At 48.2% G+C, this 26,674-nt stretch overlaps 2 protein-coding genes across 2 annotated transcripts in view; one reads left to right on the top strand and one right to left on the bottom strand.

Annotated features, from left to right (window-relative positions):
• spega (striated muscle enriched protein kinase a) overlaps window positions 1-26,674 on the bottom strand; it is a 198,003-nt gene that overhangs the window by 18,832 nt on the left and 152,497 nt on the right. The window contains exons 29-36 of the mRNA XM_060827721.1: window positions 22,462-24,133; window positions 15,675-15,818; window positions 14,918-15,034; window positions 13,583-13,750; window positions 12,534-12,656; window positions 9,308-9,475; window positions 6,439-7,168; window positions 230-469 (exon numbers count right to left, since the gene is read on the bottom strand). Coding sequence (XP_060683704.1) covers window positions 230-469; window positions 6,439-7,168; window positions 9,308-9,475; window positions 12,534-12,656; window positions 13,583-13,750; window positions 14,918-15,034; window positions 15,675-15,818; window positions 22,462-24,133 — 3,362 coding nt within the window. The remainder of the gene's footprint in view (window positions 1-229; window positions 470-6,438; window positions 7,169-9,307; window positions 9,476-12,533; window positions 12,657-13,582; window positions 13,751-14,917; window positions 15,035-15,674; window positions 15,819-22,461; window positions 24,134-26,674) is intronic.
• On the top strand, window positions 4,012-6,354 carry LOC132817678 (obscurin-like protein 1). Its single transcript, XM_060828176.1, has 2 exons — window positions 4,012-4,879; window positions 6,254-6,354. The coding sequence occupies exons 1-2, from the start codon at window positions 4,012-4,014 to the stop codon at window positions 6,352-6,354; spliced, it is 969 nt and encodes a 322-aa protein (XP_060684159.1).

A 26,674-nucleotide genomic window follows, 5' to 3' on the forward strand; every position in this document is an offset into this window, starting at 1 on the left:
AAGAAACAGATGGAATGGTAGTGTCATACTGACACACTCCCCAGGGATAGTCTAATGCTCACAATTTGACAGTGTTAAAGTCAATACTAAGCTCCAGAAGGCTGTAAAGTGCCCAGTTTCAAGATGAGATGTTTGCGTTGTGATTCCCTGAGCATCCCGGGAGTGAGCCAGCTCTCAATGTTTCCCCAGAGCCAGATGGATTCTCCAGCTGTCAATCAAACGGTCCTACCTGTCAATTAAGCTGTAGAGTATTTCCTTGCCGAGACAGTTCTCAGAGATAAGCACCAGGTATCGAGGGGTGACATAGGCTTCATGGAGAGACATGATCTTCTCATGGTGCAAGGCTTTCAGGACCTCGTACTCCTGTAGCACTGCCTGCTTGTTCTCCCCCTCGTAGTGAATGATCTTGGCCATGAAGATTTTCCCTGTGGCATTTTCCTTACACTCCCGGACCACGCCAAAGCGCCCCCTGGAGAGCAAGGAGAACACATCAGCCTTCACACATCATCCTTTCTCCCCGTCCCCACCCTCGGAGAGACAGCGCTGGTCTAATGACTGAGCTCTCTCTCACTGTACACTAACATCGCTAAAGTCATGGATAATTAGATTAGATTAGATTACTTACAGTGTGGAAACAGGCCCCTCGGCCCAACAAGTCCACACTGACCCGCCAAAGCGCAACCCACCCAGACCCATTCCCCTACATTTACCCCTTCACCTAACACTATGGGCAATTTAGCGTGGCCAATCTATCTAACCTGCACATTTTTGATTTGTGGGAGGAAGCCCACGCAGTCACTGGGAGAAGGTGCAAACTCCACACAGAGTGTCGCCTGAGGCAGGAATTGAACCCAGGTCTCTGGCGCTGAGAGGCAGCAGTGCCACCGTGCCGTCCATAAGTCAAAATCTCAAATCCAGCAGGGAGTTCCCTCGCCCTTGTGAGGGGAGCTCTGAATGGGAATGTTAGAGCTTTCTGTTCATCCTCCGCCCATCCAAAGTCTCTGTCTCCTACGCTGCATGGAATTAGACAAAATACAGCCGTGGGGTTAATAATCTACAATCTTCCCTTTTTACACTCAGCCGCTCTTTGTTATAGATTCCTCTTGCTTCTGCTCTCTATACAGCACACTGGAGGTTTCTACACAGGCAGGTTTCTAAGGGAAAAGGAGATCATTCAGCCCCTCCATTCTATTCCTTCATTCCGTGTGACTGCAGCTGATATGTGTCATGATTAGAGTGGTGCTGGAAAAGCACAGCAGGTCAGGGAGCAGCTGAGGAGCAGGAAAATTGACATTTCAGGCAAAAGCCCTTCCTCAGGAATGAGGGTGGAAGCCTTGGGGTGAAGAGATAAATGCAGCTGGTAGGTGTCTGTGTATTCTTGGTGTTAATTCCTTACCCAGCCAAAGCGCACTGACCTTCTCCTGGAAATCTTCAGCATAATGTTCGGGGGAAAGAATTCCAAATTAATGTTTAAAATTAACACCAGTCTGTCCGTGGTTGGCATTTCATCGCTTAAAGGAAGTGGAAATATGAAACGCTGTCCCCTGCGTTCCCCTGATCGAGGTTGAGAGAGGGGTGGGGTGAGTGGAATATTTCCAAAACTGGAATTGGTAAATGTTTGGTGTCTTGGGAGTAGTCAATGGATTTGGAGCTAAGATCAACCACAGGACATGGATTGCTATAGTTCAAGGAAGCACCACCACCTTCTTAAGGGGCAACTAGGGATGGGCAATAAATGTAAATGCTGGGTTCAGGCAGTGACAATGTCCTATGAATTAATTAAAGTAAAAGCCATGTTCCTCCTGTCCCTTTAATACTATGGCCTGTAGCTTTTCCCACAAACCTGTTGTGCGGTACTATTTCACAAAGCCTTCTGAAAATCGAGGTAAATGACATCAGAAGCAATTGGGGACACTCAGGTTTTGTGATAATGCCACTGGGCTATTGCTCTGGGGATGTACATTCAAATCTCCACATGATAGCTGGTGAAATGTTACTGAATAAAAAGCTGAGCCTAATGATGTGGAGGTTCCGGTGTTGGACTGGGGTGGACAAAGTCAGAGGTCACATTACACCAGGTTATAGTCCAACAGGTTTATTTGAAATCACAAGTTTTCAGAGCACTGCCCCTTCATCAGGATCCATCTGAGCAACATTCCAAGGGGTAGTGGGATCGAGGTGTTCTTATGGGTGATTCCAACAAGCTACTGTGCAAGTACAGCACAAAATGGAGAAGCTTATTGCAGAGGAATTGAATATAAAACTAAAGATAAAGTAGGTCTGTTATATAGGGATGAGTGCACAGGGGAGAGTTGGTGAGTATACATTTCAAACAATGCACAGTTTTGGCCTCCTAATTTAAGGACAGATTTAAATATGTTTGAGGTGGTTCAGAGGAGGCCTATTGGAATGATATCTGGATGAGCAGCTTGTCTTAAGATGAAAATTTGGCCAGATTGGGCTTGTTTACACTGAGGTTTAGAAGAACAAGGGGTGACCTGTTTGAGATGTATAAGATCCTGAATGGTCTTGACAAGGGTAGATTTAGATTATATTGTCACGTGTACTTGAGTACAGCAATACAGGAGTACAGTGAAAAATGTACAAAGGCGCCATTCTCCAGTGCAAGAATATCTTTTCTTGTGGAGGGGTCAAGAACCAGGGGATACGGTTTTAAAATCAGGTGTCACCTTTTCAGGATAGAGATGAGGAGAAGTTCTTTTATCTCAGAGGACTGTGCCTTTTTGAATCTATTTGCCTCAGAAGTCAATGGAAGAATGCTCATTAAACATTTTTGAAACAGAGGTAGATAGAGTTCTGAAGAAAGATCACTGGATTGAAACGTTAACTCTGCTTTCTGTCCATGGATGCTGCCAAACCTGCTGAGTTTTTTTTCCCCCAGCAATTCCTGTCTGTGTGCCTGATTCCTGGCATCTCAGTTATAGAGTCATAGAGATGTACAACGTGGAAACAGACCCTTCGGTCCAACTCATCCATGCCAACCAAATATTCCCAATCTGTCCCATGATGGCACAGTGGTTACCACTGCTGCCTCACAGCGCCAGAGAGCCAGGTTCAATTCCCGCCTTGGACAACTGTCTGTGTAGAGTTTGCACATTCTCCCTGTATCTGCATGGGTTTCCTCTGGGTGCTCTGGTTTCCTACCACAGTCACAAAGATGTGCAGGTTAGGTGAATTGGCCACGCTAAATTGCCCAGTGTTAGGTGAAGGGGTAAGTGTAGGGGAATGGGTCTGGGTGGGTTGCTCTTCAGAGGGTTGGTGTGGACTTGTTGGGCCAAAGGGCCTGTTTCCACACTGTAAGTAATTTAATCTAGTCCCACTTGCCAGCACCCAGCCCATATCCCTCCAAACCCTTCCTATGCATATACAATATTCATATACCAGATGCCTTTTAAATGTTGCAATTGTACCAGCCTCCACCATTTCCTCTGGCAGCTCATTCCATACCTGTACCACCCTCTGTGTGAAAAAAGTTGCCGCTTTAGGTCTCTTTTATATCTTTCCCCTCTCACCCTAAACCTATGCCCTCTAGTTATGGACTCACCCACCCCAGGGAAAACTTACCTTGTCCATGTAGCCTAACCATGTCCTTTATGATTTTGTAAACCTCTATAAGGTCACTCCTCAGCCACTGACGCTCCAGGGAGAACAACCCAGTCTGTTCAACCTCTCCGTGCAGCTCCATTTCTTTATATATAGTCTTGTTAGGCAGGAGATTAAAGGTTTGTTGGGCTATTCAAAGCACAATAGATATTACTGGATAGAGAAGCAGGCCTGAGAGGATGTTTTTATGTCCATTTTCAGCCCATCCCTAATTAAGAAGGTGCCTTCTTGAATCCTTGCAGTCCCAGGAGTATAGATGCAACTGCAGTTTTGTAGAATCTTACAGTGCAGATTGAGGCCATTTGACCATTGAGTCTTCACTGACTCTCCAAAAACCATCCCATCCAGACACAACCCCCATTATATCCCCATAACCCCACAATTACCATGTGGCAGGCGAGGGTGGAGGACAGTGGGCAGTACATCTGCAAGGCCAAGAACAGCGTGGGGGAGACCTACGCGGCCGCCACCCTCAAGGTGGAGGAGTGCGACGGGGACCCGGAGAACCGGCCGGTCTTCGTGGTCAAGCCCACCTCGGCCAGGGTGGTCCGCGGCCACGACGTGGTCTTCACCGGGCGGCTGGCCGGCTCCCCGACGCCGGCGGTGACCTGGGAGAAGGACGGCAAGAAGCTGACCGAGATCTTCGAGAGCGGGCACTTCAGCGAAGGCTGCGACGGCGAAGGCTGGCACCACCTGAAGATCTTCAGCGCCCGCATGCCCGACGCGGGGGTCTACCTGTGCAAGGCGCGCAACCCTCTCGGCGAGGCCATGTCGGCGGCCGTCCTCCTCGTGGAGCCGGGCGACGCCCCCCACGAGCCAGCCCCGCCCACAACCGCCAGCAACGGCCTTGGGGTCAGCGAGGGGTCGGGCGCCCAACGGATCCGGCGCGAGGCGCGGCGCGGGAAAAGGCACCGCCTCCCTCACCGTGAGCCGCAGTCAGCCTCCGGCGTCGCCCGCCAGAGCCACGCCACTGAAGACCCACCGAGGGCCTGCAAAGTCAAAGTCTTCTCCGTGACAGAGGGCAAGCACGCGAAGTTCCGGTGCTATGTCACCGGGAAGCCCAAACCCGAGATTTTCTGGAGAAAGGACGGTCGGCTGGTCGCCCCTGGTAGGCGTCACCTCCTCTACGAGGACAGGGAGGGCTACTTCATCCTCAAGGTGCTGTACTGCAAGCAGCAGGATAATGGCCTGTACGCTTGTGCTGCCTCCAATGCAGCTGGTCAGACCCTCAGCTCAGTGCTGCTCAACGTCAAAGGTAAGATTAGAATACATGGAAACTTCTCTCAATAAGCATGACAGGAGGGGGAGTGGGAAAACAAAACACCAATCTCTATTTTATGCCGATGTGGAGTCTACACAAGTAAACATAATCCTTTAGTATGTGCCACTGGCCAGACCAACGTTTTGAAGGACTAACTTGTGCAGTGAATAGAGGATGCCCTACAGACGTGGTGCTTTCAGAAGGTCATTTGATAAGACGCTTCAATAAAAGTTATTGTGGAAAATATAAGCTCACAATGTAGGGGGTATTTTGTTAACATGGTTGAAAGAGGTATCCTTAGTAGTCACACACGCAGATGACAAGCGACATGAGTTTGACTGGGACAACACTACTATTATTGGACAAGCCAAACCGAGAACAGCCAGGGAGTTCCTAGAGGCATGGCACTCATCCACAGATTCTATCAATGAACACATCGAGCTGGACCCAATATACCGACCACTGCAGCGGACAGCTGGAACTGACAACCGGAAGCCACAGAGACAAACCACTATAAATGCTGGAGGAAACATCACAGAAGCGCTTCACAAGCACTGAGGATGTCACCTAGACAGGGGATGAAACGTCTGCAACACAAATTCCCAGTTCGGCGACAGAACCACAACATGGTTGAAAGAGGGTTGGAGAGTAAACCTGTTTCCCATTCCCTCCCTCCCCAGGTCTGGGTGTCACTGGGTAGAGCAGTGTGTAAGAGTCTTATTGCTGTGGGCCTGGAGTCACACGTAGGCCAGACCAGGTAAGGACTTTACCCAAAACATTAACTTCTCCACCTCCTAATGCTGCCAGGCTTGCAGTGTTCTTACAGCCTCCTGCTGCACCTCCTCTCTGAAGAACATGAGTGACCCAGATGGGGTTTGGTTTTTCCAGCATTGGTTACATGATCTCAGTTAGACCAAATCCAGGTCTTTTATCAAATTAAAATCTCACCAGTTGCCACAGCAGGATTTGAACCCAGGCCCTTGGGACAATAAACGGGGGCTCTGTGCTCTCTGCTCCCAGTGACAGCACCACTATCACCCTATTACAGAGCAGCTCTTCCTCTCACCATCATAAATTTGAAGATGTTCTGAACTCGTGAGGAAATGGAAGGGTTATTGAGATACTGCTAAAGGGGTCAGTTCCCCACGACATCCTCCTTTGGGTGAAATTTCAAACTGAGGCTCCCTCAGCTAAAGGTAGCCCTGAGTAAGATTGGCCTTAACCACTCACTGTGGTTCCAGGGTCCACCCCCCTCACTCTCCTCCACCTGGCTGAACTCTCTATCCCCCTCCCCAATTAGCTGCTATGATCCCTGAACTCTGCTATTTCCTCACTAAACCCTTCCGCTTCTCTTCCGTTTGTCTGCAGGCTCCTTCAGAGCTACCTGCGTTGAGCAAACCTCTCTTCATTTTTCCTCCATCAGCTTAGGCATCAGAACTTTACTGGAAGGTGCAGCTGCCAAGTTCTAGGAGGCATCATGACCCAATGCCAAGTTGCTACACCAACGCACCGTGTTGTTGCAGAAGTGTCAGCACCACCTCCTGAAACCTTACCTGGCCTTCTCCTCCATGAACGTGTAGGGTTTCTGGGGGACACCTGGCCTCAGTCCCATGGTGGAACCATCAGCCATTCGGGAGCTGGGGGAGAGCCTGGTGGGAGTTGCTGCAGAGTCCGATCCCACGGGAGAGACGCTCTGGGGTGTGGCAGCCTCTCGAGCTGGAGAAGAGGGGAATGATGCTGGAGAGATGGGTAAGGTAGCAGCTGCCAATGGGGAGACCGACGGAATGACAGGGGAGGTGGCCACAGGCATGACCTTTGTTGGGGCAGGGGTCGCTGTCTTTGGGGTAGATGTCACTGTTGGGGCAGGAGTCACTATTGGTGTAAGGGTCACTGTCTTTGGGGTGGGGATTGCAGTTGGGGCAGGGGTCACTGTCTTTGGGGTAGGGGTCGCTGTTGGGGCAGGGGTCACTGTCTTTGGGGTAGGGGTCACTGTTAGGGCAGAGGTCATTGTCTTTGAGGTAGGGGTCACTGTTGGGGCAAGGGTTGCTGTTGGGGCAGGGGTCATTGTCTTTGGGGCTGGGGTCACTGTTGGAGCAGGGGTCACTGTCTTTGGGGTAGGGGTTGCTATTGGGGCAGGAGTGAACTTTGAGGAGGTTGGGGTCACTGTCAATGTGGATGTCGATTGGGGGGTAACGGGTGAGGGTCCTGGGACTTGGGCTGGTGTCACTTCAGCTGGATAGACTGGCACAGAGGGGGTGCTTAGAGCAGCCAGGGATTGTTGCTCTGTAACAAAAAGACAAAGGATTCAGAATTAGAGACACATTGTGAACGTCTGAGTAACACCCTGTGCAGAGGCAATGGGGATTTAAAAATCACAACAAAGACAGAACCTTACGACTAAGGACATGTTCTCTAGTCTCCATTAATAGTTATCAGGATCACAACAGCTAAATTACACCCAGTGCACACCCACAGACTGCTGTGGGATAATAACTGGAGTTGGTGAACTTTGGAGTTTAAATATTGACCTGCACCCTCCAAATGGGGCAGTTGTGTTCTTACAGCCTCTCTAGGGATCAGATGGGGCCTCAGTCTGACAGTGCCATCTGAAAGGCAACACCTTAGATCTGTCAGCACAGCAAGACTCCATCTGGGATGGTATATATACACACACACACACACGGACAGAAGTGCATGCACACAGACACATACATACACATCCTGAGGGTGAGGCTTAAACCCACATACCAGTGACTGAGAGGCCAGAGTGCTGCCCACCACCGGATTCAGTTAGGACTAGGCCTGGCCAGTCAGGTGCTGCACTCAAGTACAACTGTTGGTCGAGTGCCCTTGGCCAAGCTGAAAACCAGCTCTTGTCCAGATTCTGATCTCTTTGCTACAACAGCATACATACTGTGACTGCAATCGAACTTCCTCAAGGCACCTCCTCAGAAAAGCTGCCTGTCATAAGGAGACTCGGAGTGACGGAAGGAGATATTAAATTTCTGTGTCGATCATATCGGAAAGTCTTTCTTTGTGTTTTAGTTACTATTTTGTAAGTTTATGACCAGGTTAAAGTGTGAGATGGGATAATGCACTGACCTCAAAACTGCAAGGGTAGGAGGAGAGAGCTATGAAGGGACAGCAATTCTAACCAAAGACTGACCACATATACCCAAACCCACACCCACAAAGAGCTGAAAGGATGTGAGATCAAGTAGGTGGTCTTGCTGGGAATGTTAACCCGATTGGATGACCTGATAAGCACTCTGGTCAGAAAGGATCACAAGAACACAATCCTCAAAGACATCCTGGCTACAGCAAACGAAGGGTTTTGGGGAAAAGACAGAAAGTTGGAGGTCAGGATTCTCAGATCAGCCATAGTGAACATTGTAACCAAAGCCTGTTTTAATGCTGTTGATGCCCCGAGTAAGGGGTAATGATCTCTGAGCATCGTGCAACACCATTTAACAGCCTAACATTGATAAATATGTAAGTTTTAAGGAACGTCAAAAGGAGGAGATTGAGAGAGAGGCTAAGAAATTTAGGGAGAAATTTCCAGAGTTTTGGATCATGGAAGCTGAATTCTCAGTCGGCAATAATATGGGATTAAAACGGGGACATTTCAGAGGCTGGAGTTAAAGGGTCAGAGAAGGATCTTGAGGGCTGTGGGGCTGGGGGAGATTGCAGAGATAGGGAGGCGGTGGACATGAAGGGAATTGAAAGCAAAGTGGATGATTTTAGAATCCAGGTCAATCTTGGGCAAGGACCTTAGCAGTGACAAAGATTTTAGCATCATTGCTGTTTACTTTTGTAGGGTGACTCCATTGCAACCAGACTAATCTGCATGAGGGAAATGTTTCTGAAATGAAATGTAAGACAATCCCGCAGCCGGGATAGCTGCCCTCACCAGATGACAGGATATCCACCATCACCAACACAATCCAAACCAGCTCCATCAAACCTAACTCAATCCTAACTCAGTCCAATCCTAATGAAATTTCAATCCCATTCTAATTCTAATCCCTATCCCAATTCAGACCCAATCCCATCTCTACCTCAATCCAATCCTAATTCTAACATAATCCCAATCCAATCACAATACCAATCTCAGTGAAATCTCAATCCCATTCTAATCCCAATCAAACCCAATCTCAATCTGACCAGATCCATATCCAATTCAACACAATCCAATCCCAACTCAGATCAATCCCAATACAGTCCAATCCTCAACCCAACCTAATCCAGGTCTATTCAGCCCGATCCCATCTAACCTACTTCAACCCAAACCAATCTCCCCCGAAACCAACCCAATCTCAATCCAAGCCAGCCAGGTGAATTATGGGATTTCGGGGGGTTGAGCAGCAATGGACCTGTCACCTGTGTATCTTTCATGAGAGCTCACACAATGATCCTACATACCTGGTTTCTCCTCCTCTATAACAATCCTCTCCGAAATTGGACTGTAGGGGCCTTGACCAGCCTTGTTAACACAAGCCACTCGAAACCTGAGGGTCCCACTTGTTAACTCAGTAGCATTGAAGAAACAGTCAGTGATTCCAGCGGAGATAACCTTCCAGCTGTCCTCTCCTGTCACCGGAAATCAATTGTTTTTGTTAAACATATGATTTGCATTTACATAGCAACTTTATCATCATCCCTCAGGCACTTCACAGGGTGATCATTCTTCATATATGAGGACAGGTGAGTGAGAGCTGGGCCAATGACGGAGCTTTTGAAGCAGAGGGAGAAAGGCTTAGGAAAGTATGGAGGGAATTTTGGGATTAATGGTGAAGAAAACTCTCCAAAGGAGGGTGGTACTGGACCCAAAATGTTAACTCTGCTCTCTCTCCACAGATGCTGCCAGACCTGCTGAGTTTCTCCAGCATTTTGTGTTTGTTTCAGCGAGTCAGAAACTGGAAAACTGCAAGTGGCTAGAATCGGAAGATTGAAGGGACTCAGAATGGCTGAGGCTGCGGAAGGTTACACAAAAAGAGGGTGGGGCCCTGGAGGGAGGTAAAACAGACTTGATGGATTGAATGGCCTATTTCAGCTGTTCATTGTCTTGTCATCAGTAAGGATATCAAAGGGTGATCTCACTAAGACAAAAGTTGTGATGAGGATTGTCAAATCAGATACGATCTCATTGAATGGTGGAGCAGACTTGATGGACTGAATGGTCTACTGCTGTTCCTAGCTGTGCTTTTCCAGCACCACACTCTTTGACTCTGATCTCCAGCATCTGCAGTCCTCACTTTCACCTAGTGCTGTTCTTATGTCTGATGGGGATGTGGGCACCTAGTGCTGTTCTTATGTCTGATGGGGATGTGGATTTACTTCCTCCAAACCAAAGGGGTAGCGATGGGCTCATGTATGGGCCCCAGCTATGCCTGTCTCTTTGTTGGCTACACAGAACAGTCGATCTTCCGTAATTATACCGGCACCACTCCCCACCTTTTCCTCCGCTACATTGATGACTGCAGTGGCGCCACCTCGTGCTCCCGCGAGGAGGTTGAGCAATTCATCAACTTCATCAACACATTCCACCCTGACCTTAAATTTACCTGGACCATCTCTGACACCTCCCTCCCTTTCCTGGACCTCTCCATCTCCATTAATGACGACCGACTTGACATTGACATTTTTTACAAGCCCACTGACTCCCACAGCTACCTGGATTACACCTCTTCCCACCCTACCTCTTGCAAAAATACCATCCCATATTCCCAATTCCTCTGCCTCCGCCATATCTGCTCCCAGGAGGACCAGTTCCACCACAGAACACACCAGATGGCGTCCTTCTTTAGAGACCGCAATTTCCTTCCCACGTGGTTAAAGATGCCCTCCAAGGCATCTCGTCCACATTCCTCTGCCCTCAGACCCCACCCTTCCAATCGTAACAAGGACAGAACGCCCTGGTGCTCACCTTCCACTCTATCAACCTTCGCAAATCATCCGCTGACATTTCTGCCACCTCCAAAAAGATCCCACCACCAGGGATATATTTCCCTCCCCACCCCTTTCCGCCTTCCGCAAAGACCGTTCCCTCCGTGACTATCTGGTCAGGTCCACGCCCCCCTACAACCCACCCTCCCATCCTGGCACCTTCCCCTGCCACTGCAGGAACTGTAAAACCTGCGCCTACACCTCCTCCCTCACCTCTATCCAAGGCCCGAAAGAAGCCTTCTACATCCATCAAAGTTTTACCTGCACATCCATTAATATCATTTATTGTATCCATTGCTCCCGATGTGGTCTCCTCTACATTGGGGAGACTGGACACCTCCTAGCAGAGTGCTTTAGGGAACATCTCCGGGACACCCGCATCAATCAACCACACCGCCCCGTGGCCCAACATTTCAACTCCCCCTCCCACTCTGCCGAGGACATGGAGGTCCTGGGCCTCCTTCACCGCCGCTCCCTCACCACCGGACACCTGGAGGAAGGACGCCTCATCTTCCGCCTCGGAATACTTCAACCCCAGGGCATCAATGTAGACTTCAACAGTTTCCTCATTTCCCCTTCCCCCACCTCACCCTAGTTCCAAACGTCCAGCTCAGCACTGTCCCCATGACTTGTCCAGACTTGTCCTACCTGCCTATCTCCTTTTCCACCGATCCACTCCACCCTCTCCTCCCTGACCTATCACCTTCATCCCCTCCTCCACTCACCTATTGTACTCTATGCTACTTTCTCACCGTCCCAACCCTCCTCTAGCATATCTCTCCACGCTTCAGGCTCTCTGTCTTTATTCCTGATGAAGGGCTTTTGCCCGAAACATCAAATTCGCTGCTTTGTGGATGCTGCCTGAACTTCTGTGCCCTTCCAGCACCACTAATCCAGAATCTGGTTTCCAGCATCTGCAGTCATTGTTTTTACTATACGGATTTATAGGACTAGGAGCTGAGTGAGTGAGTGAGACTCTGTAGGTTCAGAGGTGAACTGTCCATGTTTACAGAGGATGAGAATATGCAATGTTGAGCTGGAGACTGATGGGTCAAAAAGTGTGGCACTGGAAAAGTACGGCCAATCAGGCAGCATCTGAGGAGCAGCAGAGTCGACATTTTGGGCATAAGCTTTTCATCAGAAATGCAGTCCTCATTTTTTCCCTGGAAACTGAGGGACCAGCCAAGTGTAGAGGTAGCAGGTGAGCAGGCTACATTGGGGTGGGGAGCTGGGGCAGGGTGGAGATGGGAGACACAATGGTGACAGAAGTAGAGACAACGTTCAACACAAAACTGGGAAAGTGGGAATTTGAAGATAAAGGAGATTGAGGCTCTCTCTAGAACATAGAACATAGAAGGATACAGCGCAGTACAGGCCCTTCGGCCCTCGATGTTGCGCCGACCGAGTCCTACCTAACCTATACTAGCCCAATAACTTCCAAATGCCTATCCAATGCCCGCTTAAATGAACATAAAGAAGGAGAGTTCACCACTGATACGGGCAGTGTGTGCCCTTTTACCCTTTCCAATGGTTTAAAGACAAAACCCAGTAAGGGTGAGTGGACAGGTAAAGTACTCGTGGTATTGGCTAATGCTGAGGATTGGTATAGGAAACAAAAACCAGCCACCTTCCTCTCTCTCACCTCTTCCCTCCCCCACCCCTTCCCCCTCCCAACCCCGTACCAACTGGATGGAATCCTTACCGGAACGTTTCTGCTCCAACGTGTAGGTGCAAGGGCCCAGTGTATCAGCAGGTTTCCACAGGATGAGTGCTGTGTTCTTGTACATCTGAGGGATTTCGGGGGGTCCTGGCCTCCCAGGGAGCCCTGTGGGGGAAGAGGGGGAGAACTGGGTGACTTGTGGTGGGGCTCTGTTCACATCAGAGGGTCTGCGCATATGGTGAGGGGGCTGTTGCTGCTGGGCCTCAGCATGTAGCGCTCTCGGTTCTGAGACAGGAGGACAAGCACAGCCACTGCACAGAGTCCAGGCTTGAGAGGGGTGCCAGACTGCAGCACTGAGGCTTTGCCACATGGTCAGAAGTGCGAGTTTCCTTTTGTTGAGTTATTAAACCAAGGTGCCTCTTGATAGTTAAACAGGTAACCTGGGACCTAAGAACAGGACCTGGAGGCCTGGCTGGGGTTTACTCCTTAGCCAGTCTCACTAGGAAGAAATAGATTAACAGTCCGGTATCAGGCTTGCTTGGTTTTTATAAATTTGTCCACATGATGCAGGCATCACTGGCTATTATTACCTAGGGGACAGTTACGAATTAGCCACATTACTGTGGGTCTCTTTTGTTATTGTTTCACAGGATGAGAGCATCTCTGGCTAGGCCAGCATTTATTGCCCATCCCTAATTGCCCAGAGGGCAGTTGTGAGTCAACCACATTGCGGTAGGTCTGGAGTCATGTGTAGGCCAGACCAGGTAAGGGTGGTAGTTTCCGTCCCTAAAGGACATTAGTGACCCAGTCGGGTGTATTGACAATGGATTCATGATCATTATTAGATTCGTAATTGCAGATATTCAGCGAATTGAAATTCCACCATCTGCCGTGGCAGGATTCGAACCCAGGTCCCCCAGAACATTATCTGGAGCTATGGTGATTTTGCATCAGGGCAGGAGAAAATAACAGCCCAACTTGACAGGAACCTTAATCTGGAATATCCCTGCCTTACAGCCCAGTTTCCTAAGATTGTCAGAGTAGGGGACTATTCCTGTTGGTCTGGTTGTCCTTCCCAGGTGGTGACTTACGAGCGAGGGAGACAGTGCAGGAGCTGTGGGCTGAGCCCAGTGGGTTGGTGGCTGAGCACTCGTACACGCCAACGTCCTTTCGTGAGGTCTTTGCGATGGTGACGAGTTGGCGGCCATCAGGACAGGACACGATCAAAACCCGGTCATCAGAGACAAGAGGCTGTTGGTCTGGAAGGAAAACCCAGGAGAAACAGTAGGTATCCCAGAATTATTAAAGCACAGCAAGAGGCCATTCAGCCCATCCAACCTCCACCCACTTTTTTCCCCTAGTGCCTATCTCCTGCCATTTCTCCACCTCCTGGCTCACCATTTCCATCCAAATAGCTATTCCCCTCTGGAAACCTTCAACTGAACCTGTCTCCCCCACATTCCCAGGCAGTGCCTTCCACATCGTTAATACTCACTGAGTGAGAAAGCTTTTTGTTCTCACTTCACTTTAATTCTATGCCCCTCCAGTTCTTGCTCCTTTTACAAACAGGAACAGTTTCTCCCGATCTCTCTCTATCTAGTCCCCATTCATGATGTTGAAAACCTCTATCCGGATCTCCTCCCAGCCACTTTCTCTCAAAGGAGAGTGGGCGGCACGGTGGCACAGTGGTTAGCACTACTGCCTCACAGCGCCAGAGACCCGGGTTCAATTCCCGCCTCAAGTGACTGACTGTGTGGAGTTTGCACGTTCTCCCCGTGTCTGCGTGGGTTTCCTCCGGGTACTCTGGTTTCTTCCCACAGTCCAAAGATGTGCGGGTTAGGTGAATTGGCCATGCTAAATTGCCCGTAGTGTTAGGTAATGGGTAAATGTAGGGGTATGGGTGGGTTGTGCTTCGGCGGGTCAGTGTGGACTTGTTGGGCCGAAGGGCTTGTTTCCACACTGTAAATAATCTAAATCTAAACTCCTAACTCCTCAATCTCTCCTTATTACAGAGGTTTCTCATTCTTGGAACCATTCTTGTAAATCGCTCTGCACACTCTCATCTTTCTGATAATGTGGTGCCCACAACTGTATAGCATAGTCCAGCTGAAGTCTAACAATAGTTTAACATCATCTCCTTGCTCTTGTACACCATGTCCCTATTAATAAAGTTGAGGACAGCATGTGCTTTATTAATTGCCCTGTCCAGCTTCAATAATCTGTGCACTTGAACCCCCAGCTCCCTCTGCTATTGCACCCTGTTTGGAATTGTACTCCCCATTTTATATTGATTTTCAACATTCTTCCAAACAAAGTTGTGTATTGTGGAGATAGGTCAGAGAAAGGGAGTGCAACTGTACAGTGATGGGGGCGTCAGGGCTGCCATTTACAGTATGGGATGGTCACAGGAATGAATAATTACTGACCTTTTGACCAGATGACAGTGGGAGTGGGGCTTCCTGCTGGTAAACTACAGAGAGTCAAGGAATCATCTTCAAGCAGCACCTGGTCTTTAAGTTTAACATGGAAGACAGGAGGGAAATCTGTGAAGATGAACCAAATCAAATCTTGTCAAGTTTGAATGAAATTCTGTTAGAACAAGCCATTACACAAAACACAAACACACAAAAAGAAAACACAAAGGAGAAAACATACACACAAAACAACTCAAAATTCCTGGAGAAACTACCTTGAACATTTCCAATCTCCACAACTCTTCCCCCCGCCCCCCCACCCCCACCCTCACCCCCACCCCACCCCAACTTCAAGGATGGACACACACACACACACACACCCACCATCAGTTTAGAGACACACACACTCACAGATCCTCACACTCCCATACACATACCCAAGGCATAAAACACGCATACTCACATAGACACATATACCCCAATGCAATGTCCTGGAACTAAAAACAGAGTTCTCAGGACAGGGATAGAGGTTAGATACAGAATAAAGCTCCCACCACATTGCCCCCTTCAAACACTCCCAAGATAGAGACAGCATAGGGTTAGTCAGAGATTCAAGCTCATCTACACTGTCCCTCATCAAACACTGTTCGGACAAGGACAGCATGAAATTAGATACAGGGTGAAGCTCTCTCTACACTATCCCCATCAAACACTTCCAGGATAGGAACAGCACGGGGTTAGATACAGCATAAAGCTCCCTCTCCCCTACCTGAAGCACTTCTGTGATAGAGCATTGAGGCTTCCTCAGATGCCACAGCCAGGGAGATATTGGGTTGTGATATTGCCTTGTCTCTCCTCATTCGCAGGAATCCCCAGCGTTCCCACTGTGACCTTCGCTCACCATGAGCAGATGCTGCAGACAATTAAAGACAAGTTTTTAAAATAAACTTACTCTTAAAACCACCCCTTGTCGTTGGTGGGACTCTGTCACTGCTGGCTGCATTGCTACACAATATTTGCCCATCGTTGGCAACATCCACTCAAAACAATGACATTCAGTGGTCATTCCCCCACTGTCATAATCCTGGGGCTTACTATTGACCAGAAACTCAACTGGACTCACCACATAAACACTGGTGACAAGAACAGGTCAGAGACTAGGAATCCTGCAGAGGGTAACTCACCTCCTGACTCCCCAAAGCCTGTCCACCAGCTACAAGGCACAAGTCAGGATGGTAAGGGAATTCTCCCCACTTGTCTGAATGGTGGAGGGAGTGGATGTTTGTGGATATGGTTCTGGATCAGTGGTGCTGGAAGAGCACAGCAGTTCAAGCAGCATTCAATGAGCAGCGAAATCGACGTTTCGGGCAAAAGCCCTTCATCAGGAATAAAGGCAGTGAGCTGGAAGCATGGAGAGATAAGTTAGAGGGAGGTGTGGGTGGGGAGAGAGCAGCATAGAGTACCTGGGAGTTGCAGTGGGAGAGGGATTCCCTGAGATTCTTGTAGAGAGAGGAGGAGAACTTCTTCAAGGCAGGCATCCTTGCAAAAGGATTCGCAGTAGGGTTTGTGGATATGGTGCCAATCAAGGCCAATCAAGTGGGCTGCTTTGTCCTGGATGTTGTCAATCTTGAGTGTTATTGGAGCTGCACCCATCCAGGCAAGTGGGGAGTATTCCATGACACTCCTGACTTGTGTCATGTAAATAGTGGACAGGCTTTGGGGTATCAGGAGGTAAGTTACTCGCTGTAGGATTCCCAGCCACTGACCAGCTCCTGTGGTCACTCTGTTTATTTGGTGAGTTCCTGTGGTATGTCACCAATTTTAGGTGTCTCTCTCCAGGACAGAAGCGTGGAGTTGAGGAGAAGGCAGCTGTGGGTGTAGCTCCTCTGTTGAAGATGTGGGTTGGATGATGGCTGCTACTAGACTACATGTGACTCCAGACCACAGTAAAGTGGCTGACTTAACTACTCTCTGGGCAAGCAGGGACAGGCAATAAATGTTAGCCTGGCCAGTGACCCCCTCATACAAAAAACAAATAAATAAAAATCAACATTCAACTTGGGAGTTCTTTCAAGGTAAACGTGCAGACTGAGTCAGTAGTTAGAACATAGAACATTACAGCCTTCGGCCCTCGATGTTTTCACAGGTTGGCGCAACAATCTGATGCCCATCTAACCTACCCTGGTCCATTATTATTCATATGTATGTCCAATGCCCATTTAAATGCCCTTTACGTCAGCAAGTCTCTACTGTTGCAGGCAGGCCATTCCATGCCCCTACGACTCTCTGAGTGAAGAAACTACCCCTAATATCTGTCCTATATCTATCACCCCTCAATTTAAAGCTATGTCCCCTCATGTTAGCCTTCACCATCCGAGGAGAAAGGCTCTCACTGTCCACCCTATCTAACTCTCTGATTATCTTATACATCTCAATTAAGTCACCTCTCAACCTTCTTCTCTCCAACAGCCTCAAGTCCCTCAGACTTTCCTCGTAAGACTCTCCTTCGTACCAGATGACATCCTAGTAAATCACCTCTGAACCCTTTCCAAAGCTTCCAGATCTTTCCTATAATGTGGTGACCAGAACTGCACATAATACTCCAGGTGAGTCTTGTACAGCTGCAGCATTACCTTGCTGCTCCGAAACTCAATTCATCCTACCAATAAATTCCAACACACCATATGGCTTCTTCACGACCCTATCAGGAGTAAGTGAGGACTGCAGATGCTGGAGATCAGAGCTGAAAATGTGTTGCTGAAAAAACGCAGCAGGTCAGGCAGCATCCAAGGAGCTGGAGAATCGATGTTTCGGGCATTTTCAGCTCTGATCTCCAGCATCTGCAGTCCTCACTTTCTCCTAGAAAATTCCTGAAGAAGGGCTCATGCCCGAAATGTCGATTCTCCTGCTCCTTGGATACTGCCTGACCTACTGTGCTTTTCCAGCAATATATTTTAGCCCACAACCCTATCAACCTGGATGGCAAATTTCAGAATTTATGCACCTGGACACTGAGATCTCTCTGTTCATCTATACAGCCAAGAATTTTACCATTAGCCCTGTACTCTGCATTCCTGTTATTTCTTCCAAAGTGAACGACCTCATAGTTTTCCACATTAAACTCCATTTGCAACTTCTCAGCCCAGCTCTGCATCTTATCTATGTTCCCCTGTAACCTACAATATCCTTCAGCACTATCCACAACTCTGCTTACCTTAGTGTCATACACAAACTTACTAACCCATCCTTCTACACCCATAGCAGGATCATTTATAAAAATGACAAACAGCAGTGGCCCTAACACAGATCCTTGCGATACACTACTGGTAACTGAGCTGCGTGATGAACATTTCCCATCAACCCAATTTCTGATCCAAACCGTTAAATCATCTTCAATCCAAAATCTCTCTATTTTATGCAATAGCTCACTGCGTGGAACCTTATCAAATGCCTTCCTGAAGTCCATATACATCGTATCAACTGCTTTACCTTCATCCACCTGTTTTGTTACCTTCTCAAAGAACTCAATAAGGTTAGTGAGGCACGACCTACCCTTCACAAAACCATGTTGACTATCCCTAATCAAATTATTCCTTTTCAGATAAATTATAAATCCTTTCTCTTATAACCTTTTCCAGTACTTTATCCACAACTGAAGTAACGCTCACTGGCCTATAATTACCAGGGTTGTCCCAATCCCCTTTCTTAAACATAGAACATGGAACAATATAGCACAGAACCAACCCTTCAGCCCTCGATGTTGTGCCGACTTGTGAATTATTCTCAGCTCATTCCCCCTACACTATCACATCATCATCCATGTGCTTATCTAAGGATTGTTTAAATCTTCCAAATGTGACTGAGTTGACTACATTAGCAGGTAGGGCATTCCATGCCCTTACCAATCTGCATAAAAAAACCTGCCTCTGATGTCGGTCTTAAATCTATTACCCCTCAATTTGTACTTATGCCCCTTCTTACAAACTGACATCATCATCCTAGGAAAAAGACTTTCACTGTCTACCCTATCCAATCCTCTGATCATCTTGTATGTCTCTATCAAATCCCCTCTTAGCCGCCTTCTTTCCAATGAGAACAGAGCCAAGTCTCTCAGCCTTTCCTCATAAGACCTTCCCTCCAGACCAGGCAACATCCTGGTAAATCCCGGCACCTTTTCCAATGCTTCCACATCCTTCCCGAAATATGGCAACCAGAACTTACACAATTCCAAATGTGGCTCCATTAGCATTTTGTATAGTTGCAGCATGACATTATGGCTCCAGAACTCAATTCCTCTATGAATGAAATCTAACACACCGTATCCCTTCTTAACAGGACTATCAACCTGGGTGGCATCTTTTAGGGATCTATGTACATGGACTCCAAGATCCCTCTGCACCTTCACACTACCAATAATCTTTCCATTGATCTAGTACTCTGCCTTCCTGTTATTCTTCCCAAAGTGCATTTCCTCACATTTAGCTGCATTGAACTCCATTTGCCACCTCTCAGCCCAATTCTGCAGTTTATCCAAGTCCCCCTGCAACCTGTAACATTCTTCCAAACTGTCCACTACTCCACCAACTTTAGTGTCGTCTCAAATTTACCAATCCATCCACCTATGCCTGTGTCTAAGTCATTTATAAAAATGACAAGCAGCAGTGGTCCCAAAATAGATCCTTGTGAACAAGTGAACGACATTTGCTATTCTCAAGTCTTCTGGCACTACTCCTATTGACAATGATGACATAAAGATCGAAGCCAAAGGCTCTGCAAGCTCCTCCCTGGCTTCCCAGAGAATCCGAGAATAAATCCTATTCAGCCCAGGGGTCTTATCTATTTTCAAATCTTCTAAAATTGCTAAAACCTCCTCTTTGTCAACCGCAATCCCATCTAATCTAGTCGCTGACGTAAGGTTCACTGGTCTATAATTACCAGGGTCGTCTCTACTCCCCTTCTTGAACAAGGGAACAATATTTGCTATCCTCCAGTGTTCTGGCACTATTCCTGTAGACAATGATGATATAAAGATCAAAGCCAACTGGTCTGCAGTCTCCTCCTTGGCTTCCCAGAGAATCCTGAATAAATCCCATCCGGCCCAGGGGACTTACCTATTTTCACACTTTCCAGAGTTGTGAAAATTCTGTCTAGTCTAATAGACTATCTCAGTATTCTCCTCAACAACATTGTCTTTTTCCAGTGTGAATATTGGCGAAAAATATTCACTTAGCCTTTCCCCTATCTCGACTGACTCCATGCACTATTTCCCATTACTATCCTTGATTGGCCCTAATCTAACTCTAGTCATTCTTTTATTCCTGATATATCTATAGAACACCATTAGGGTTTTTCTTGATCCTATCGGCCAACAACTTTTCATGTCCCATCCTGGCTCTTCTTACCTCTCTCTTTCGGTCTTTCCTGGCTAACTTGTAACTCTCAAGTGCCCTAACTGAGCCTTCACGTCTCAACCTAACATAAGCCTTCTTCTTCCTCATGACAAGAGCTTCAACCTTTTTAGTAAACCACAGCTCTCCCGCTCGACCACTTCCTCCCTGCCTGACATACTTATCAAGGACCCACAGTAGCTGATCCTTGAATAAGCTCCACATTTCAATTGTGCCCCTCCCTGCAGTTTCCTTCCCTGTCCTCTGCACCCTAAATCTTGCCTAATCGCATCTTAATTGCCTTTGGCCTCGTCTCTTGTTGGCCTGTCTACATATTGTGTCAGGAAACCCTCCTGCACATATTGGACAAAAACTGACCCATCTAAAATACTTGAACTATAGTATTACCTGTCAATATTCAGAAAATTAAAGTCTTCCATTACAACTACCCTGTTATTCTCGCTCCTGTCAAGAGTCATCTTTGCTTTCCTTTCCTCCACATCCCTGGAATTGTTCGGAGGCCTATAGAAAACTCCCAACAGGGTGACCTCTCCTTTCCTGTTTCTAACCTCAGTCCAAACTACCTCAGTGGATGAGTCCTCAAATGTCCTTTCTGCCATCATAATACTGTCCTTGACTAACTATGCCACACCACCCACTCTTTTACCATCTTCTCTGCTCTTACTGAAACATCTAAATCCCGGAATCTGCAACAACCATTCCTGTCCTGGTTCTATCCATGTCTCCGAAATGACCACAACATCGAAATCCCAGGTACTAATCCATGCTGCAAATTCACCTACTTTATTCCAAACCTCACTACTCTCAACCTCCTGTATAGTCAAACTACAATTTAGGTTCTCATGCCCCTGCTGAATTAGTTTAAACCCACCCGCAGAACATTAGTAAATTTCGGTGACGTGAGGAAATGTCACCGAAAGCTTCGTCAAGGAAACCATTAAAAGAGCACATAAATGTTATAATTTGCTATTCTTGTGAAGTGTCCTGATGAGGGCATTTGAAAAGCTTCAACAAAATGCCACTTCTGCACGAGTCAGTGACCCAAACAGAGAACAAACTTACAGAGAGGGAGTGCTGTATCAACCTCTCTTGGAGAGAGACTGAGGGAGGGATTTTGTACACAGGAAGCTGGAGACTTCACCGCTACCATTGGTCGAACAAATGAGAGCCGTTGTGAATGAGAGCCGAACTGCAGGGACAGAGAGATCGCGGAGCGACCAGAGATAGGGAGAGGCGGGTCTAGACTGGGATTTAGGACTTTTAAAAGCAACGTAATACTGGACTGGGAGCCCATGCAGGTTAGCGAGGCGAGGGCTGGGGGTGGGGAGCCAGGATTTGACATGAACTGAGATTGGGAGAGGAGACTTTGGTGTAAGAGGAGGGAAAGAATACATGGATATGTTGATGGGAGTTGGGAATTATCAGGTCAGCCGTGAACTCATCGCAGACTCGATGGGCTGAATGGCCTACTTCTGCTCTGATAACATGCAGGCTTAAAGTGTGGGCCACAAGAGAAAGGACTGGCAAGGTGGTTTAGCAGTTAGCACTGCTGCCTCACAGGGCTAGGGACACAGGTTCGATTCCAAACTCAGGCAACTGTCGCTGTGCAGTTTGCATATTCTCTCCATGTCTGTGTGGGTTTCTTACGGGTGCTCCAGTTTCCAAAGATGTGCAGGTAGGGTGGATTGGCCATGGAAAATTACCTGTAGCATCCAACGATGTGCAAGCTAGATGGGTTAACCATGGGAAATGCAGGGTTAAGGCAATAGGTGGGTTAGGGCAATGGGATTAGGGTCTGGATGAGATGTCTTCAGAGGGCCAGAATAGACTCGATGGGCCAAATGGCCCTGCTTCTATACTGGGGGGGGAGGTGGTGTGTTGTACGATAAAGAACTGTGGATGCTGGAAACCTGAAACAAAAACTGTAATCTTCAACTGGTGCAATTTAACACCAGGCAAATTGCTGGAGAAACTGAGGAGGTCTAGCAGCATCTGTGGGGAGAGAGAAACCAAGTTAACGTTTCAAGTGTAGTGACCCTTTCTCAAAGCTAGCCTGGGCCGGTTGGTGCGAACGAACTGTTTCTTGCTGTACAAGACTGGGGAAGCTGAGAAAGGGAGAGTGTGGCTATCTGAGGGAGTTCTCCATACCTTTCTCCTGTTTGGAGGACACGCTGGTGTCTGACTGCAGTGACTCTGAGGATGGGCGAGTCTGTGTTGCCAGCTGGTTCTGTGGGATGCCCACCTTCTTCAGCGACCCTGCCTCTGAGGTGGATCTCCTTAGTAGGGACAGGAAGGGACCCCGCTTGCTCTCCTTCACCTCCTGTACAGCGGGGACCCCAGGCTCTGAGGCGATACCCTCCACTCTCTCCTCTGAGTGGCTCCGGCTGAACCGCAGAGAGATGCCTGAGATTGTTGACTCGATTCTCTTCCTCACGGCCAGGGCTGGCGAGTCCTTGTGTTCCTTGTGGAGGGGCTCAGACTCGCTCAGGGGGGAGGTGGGCTCCCGTTTCCCGCTCTCCCAGTTTGACCCCTCCTCCGGTTTCCTGTCCTTCCCACTGCTTCTCCCAAAAGACCAGGAATGCTTGCGACCTCCAACTGGCAACTCATCCCTCACCTTCTCCTCCTTTGGCGCCCCTTTGAACCTCAGTGACAGCTTCCTCACGAAGCCAGGCTCCTTTGCGGCTTCTAGAATGTTCTGCTCAGACCTGGACCTGGATTTGCCCTCGTTGTAGCTGAGGGAAGTCTCTTGTCCCTTCAGGACTTGTATAGGTGCCCCACGTTCCCCCGGGCGGTAAATGTTGTCCCCCTTCTGGGCTGATTGCCCCAACTTCTCCTCAGATTTGGGTCTCATCAGATGTTTGAGACTTCGGGTCAACGATGACTGTTTCGCCTTCTTAAACTTGGCCTCAAAGATCTCCTCCGAATCGATATTCTCGATGTTCAGGAACTGGCCCATACTGGATGACTTGACTTTGATGGTGGGGACGGCCATCTGGTTTGGACTGGGCTGACCCTGCTCCCCCTGCCCCAGGGGGGCTCCATCCGGCTGGGGGACCAAGACAGAGGGCTTGACACCATCTCCGGGAGCCAGAGCGATCGCCGGTGGCTGGCTGTTCTCTGGGAAGCCTGGGGCCCTATTACTTGACCTCTCGTCCAAGCCATCCCAGGTCTTGACCACATCTGTTGCCCCCTGAGCAGACACAGAGGTGATATCTGGAGGCTCCAGGATGGGGAGGGGCCTGACTGCCAGGGGAGCTGCTGGGGCAGGTGCTTGGAGTTTGCCTCCAGCAGCCAGTCCCATGCTTAATCGTTCTCCGCGGGAGGTGGGGGTTGGAATGGTGGGGGTCACCAAGGTTTGGTCGTCTGCCTGGAGCAGCTCAGAGGCGAGACTGGAAGGGGTGAGGGGGGGGGTGTCAGCCGTCAGATTGCTGTGGGTGATGACTGCAGTCTTTCCGATCATTGTCTTCCTGCAGGGCCCCTCCACCTCTGGCTTGGGCTCCTCCACCATCTTCATATCGGGCGTGGCCGCTCTCTGCTCCTTGTTGATAGCAGACCTGACCGGCGTCGGGGGTCTTGAACCATCGTACTTGGAAGGATCGGTCAGCGCTGAGAGCGAGGGCGACTCCTTCAGTGGGAAGGAGGGCTCAGAGTAGCCTCTGGAATCCGGCTGTGGGACAGGAATTTCCAGCGGAGCTCCCACGGGCCGGTGCAGGATTGTGGGCTCCCCCTGGGAGAATGAGGCACTTTTCCTTAGGATACGGCCTTCAGAGGGCTCCTCATTAGGAGCCGTCTCACTTGATACTGCCCTGGCCAACCTGGGCTGAACACAGAAACACGAAAGCTATCAGGAACACGAAAAGACCACTTAGCCCTTCAAGACTGCTACACCCCTTCAATACAATTGGATTTTAACCTGAACCTCTCCCCATCCCCCGATAATCTTCCATCAAAAATCTATCTCCCTTTGCCTTAAAAATATTGAAAGATTCTGAACCCACTGCCTTTTGAGGACAGGAATTCGAAAGACTTCCTACCATCTGAAAGCAAACAATGTTTCCTCATCTCCGTTTTGACTGGGTGACCTCTGATGTTTAAACTCTGACCTCTAGCTCCAGATTCTCCCACATGCTCTCCATTGGAGAAAGAGAGTTCCAAAACTAAAATCCTTTAAGGTCAGTTTAAGACCACATGATAATTAGGCCATTCAGCCCATTGAGTCTGCTCTGCCATTCGATCATGGCTGATATGTTTCTCAACGCCATTCCCCCGCCTTCTCCCGGTCATCCTTGATCCATTACTAACCAAGACCCTATCTAGCTCTGTCTCAATGACTTGGATTCCACAGCCCTCTGCAGCAATGAGTTCCACAGATCCCCCACCCCTAGCTGAAGAAATCCCTCCTCATCTCAGTTCTAAAGGGTTGTCCCTTCACTCTGAGGCTGTGCCCCTTGGTCCTCGTCCCTCCTACTAATGCAAACATTTTCCCACGGACACTCTATCCAGGCCTCTCAGTATTCTGTAAGTTTCAATCAGACCTCCCTCATCCTATTAAACTCCATCGAGTACAGACCCAGCATCCTCAACCACTCCTCATATGACAAGCCCTTTGTCTATGGGATCATTCTTGTAAACCTCCTCTGGATTCCCCTCCAAGGCCAGCACAGTCTTCCTTAGATACAGGGAACAAAACTACTAACAATATTCCAAAAGCAGTCTGACCAGAGCCTTATACAGCCTCAGTAGTACATCTCAGCTCTTGTATTCTAACCCTCTTTAAATCAATGCTCACATTGCATTTACCTTCCTGACTGCTAAATGAATCTGCATGTGAATCTTAAGAGAATCTTTAACTAGGATTCCCAAATGCCTTTGTGCTTCAGATTTCCAAAGCCTTTACCCATTTCAAAAATACTCTGTGCTTCTACTCTTCCTAGCAAAGTGTGATGTGGAGATGTCAGGTCTCCCTTATTCTGATAAAACCTGAAGTTATCTCTGGGCAGTGACCTGAAAGAAATTCTGGGATTTACATATTAATCAATCGAAACGTGCACCTCCATTCTAACTGTTTAAAGACTTAATAACCATCCAGGTTGGTTCAGTACAGTCGCATAAGTTGTATGAGCCGCTGATCTTTTACTTTAAATTCTGTGTCTGATATATTCTGTCTCACTAGTTGCCTGAGGAAGGAGCAGTGCTTTGAAAGCTTGTGGTTTCAATGTTGGACACTTAGCTGGTGTTTGTGTGATTTTTGACTTTGTTCTACCAATGTGTATAATCTCACATTTCCCCACACTATTCCATCTTTCATTTTTCCTGATCTCTGTCATAAGTGGCTTTGCCATTCAGTAAGGTCAGGGCTGACCTGGTTCTGGCCTTGCTGTTATTCTCCTCTCTCTCTGTCACAGCCCTCAACTCTTTTGTTCAGCAGAGGTCTGTTGAAATCACATTCAGTGGACCAGCTCCACTCCTCCCTGGAAAGCAATGATAGACCTTCTACCCACTTTATCCAAAGGCTAACCACCTCAACCCCCCCCCCACCCCGAGAGGAAAGAAATCTGCCCCATCTCCATCTCAAATGGAGGAATCTGTATTCTGAAACTGTGCCATCTCGCACTAATCTCTCCCACAACCTGTCCACATCAGCCTGTCCTTCCCCTCAGAGTATTGTATGTCTCAGTCACCTGCTCAACTTCCCTCGTCAGAACTCCCTCACCCACCTCCGCACATAACCTGTAGGAATCACAGGTGTGCAGCACAGAAACAGACCCTTTGCTCCAATTCGTCCATACCAAGCTAATATCCGAAATGAATCTGGTCCCTTTTGCCAGCACTTGGTCCATATGCTTCTAAGCACTTCCCATTCATATACCCATTCAGATGCCTTTTAAATGCTGTAATTGTACCAGCCTCCATCAATTCCTCTGGCAGCTCATTCCATACATTTATCACCTTCTGTGTGACAAAGTTGCCACTTAGATCTCTTTTATATCTTTCCCTTCCCTCCTTAAACCTATGCCCTCTAGGTCTGGATTCCCCCACCCAGGGAAGAGACTTTGTCTAATTATCCTATCCATACCCCTCATGATTTTTTAAACCTCTATGAGCTCACCCCTCAGCCTTTGACGCTCCAGGGAAAATCGCTCCAGCACATTCAGCCTCTCCTTATAGCTCAAATTCTCCAACTCTTTCAAGTTTCACAACATCCTTCCGATAGAACTGTTCTAAATGCAATTATATTATTTCTTACATATATTGTATTTTGTACCCCTAGATGCAATCTCACAAGTACATTGTATAACTGTAGCTGAACACCCCTACACGTTACATCTATTATTTATATACATTATCAGATAGATGCCGT

This window comes from Hemiscyllium ocellatum, chromosome 7 (assembly GCF_020745735.1).
Source record: "Hemiscyllium ocellatum isolate sHemOce1 chromosome 7, sHemOce1.pat.X.cur, whole genome shotgun sequence".
In the NCBI taxonomy this organism is placed as follows: Eukaryota; Metazoa; Chordata; class Chondrichthyes; order Orectolobiformes; family Hemiscylliidae; genus Hemiscyllium; species Hemiscyllium ocellatum.

What these genes read in the sequence shown, in the direction of transcription:
- LOC132817678 (XM_060828176.1), top strand. Translation starts at nt 4,012, where the DNA reads ATGTGGCAGGCGAGGGTGGAGGACAGTGGGCAGTACATCTGCAAGGCC. An exon ending in AGTGCTGCTCAACGTCAAAG is followed by an intron (nt 4,880 to 6,253) that starts GTAAGATTAGAA and finishes GTTTGTCTGCAG; the next exon opens with GCTCCTTCAGAGCTACCTGC.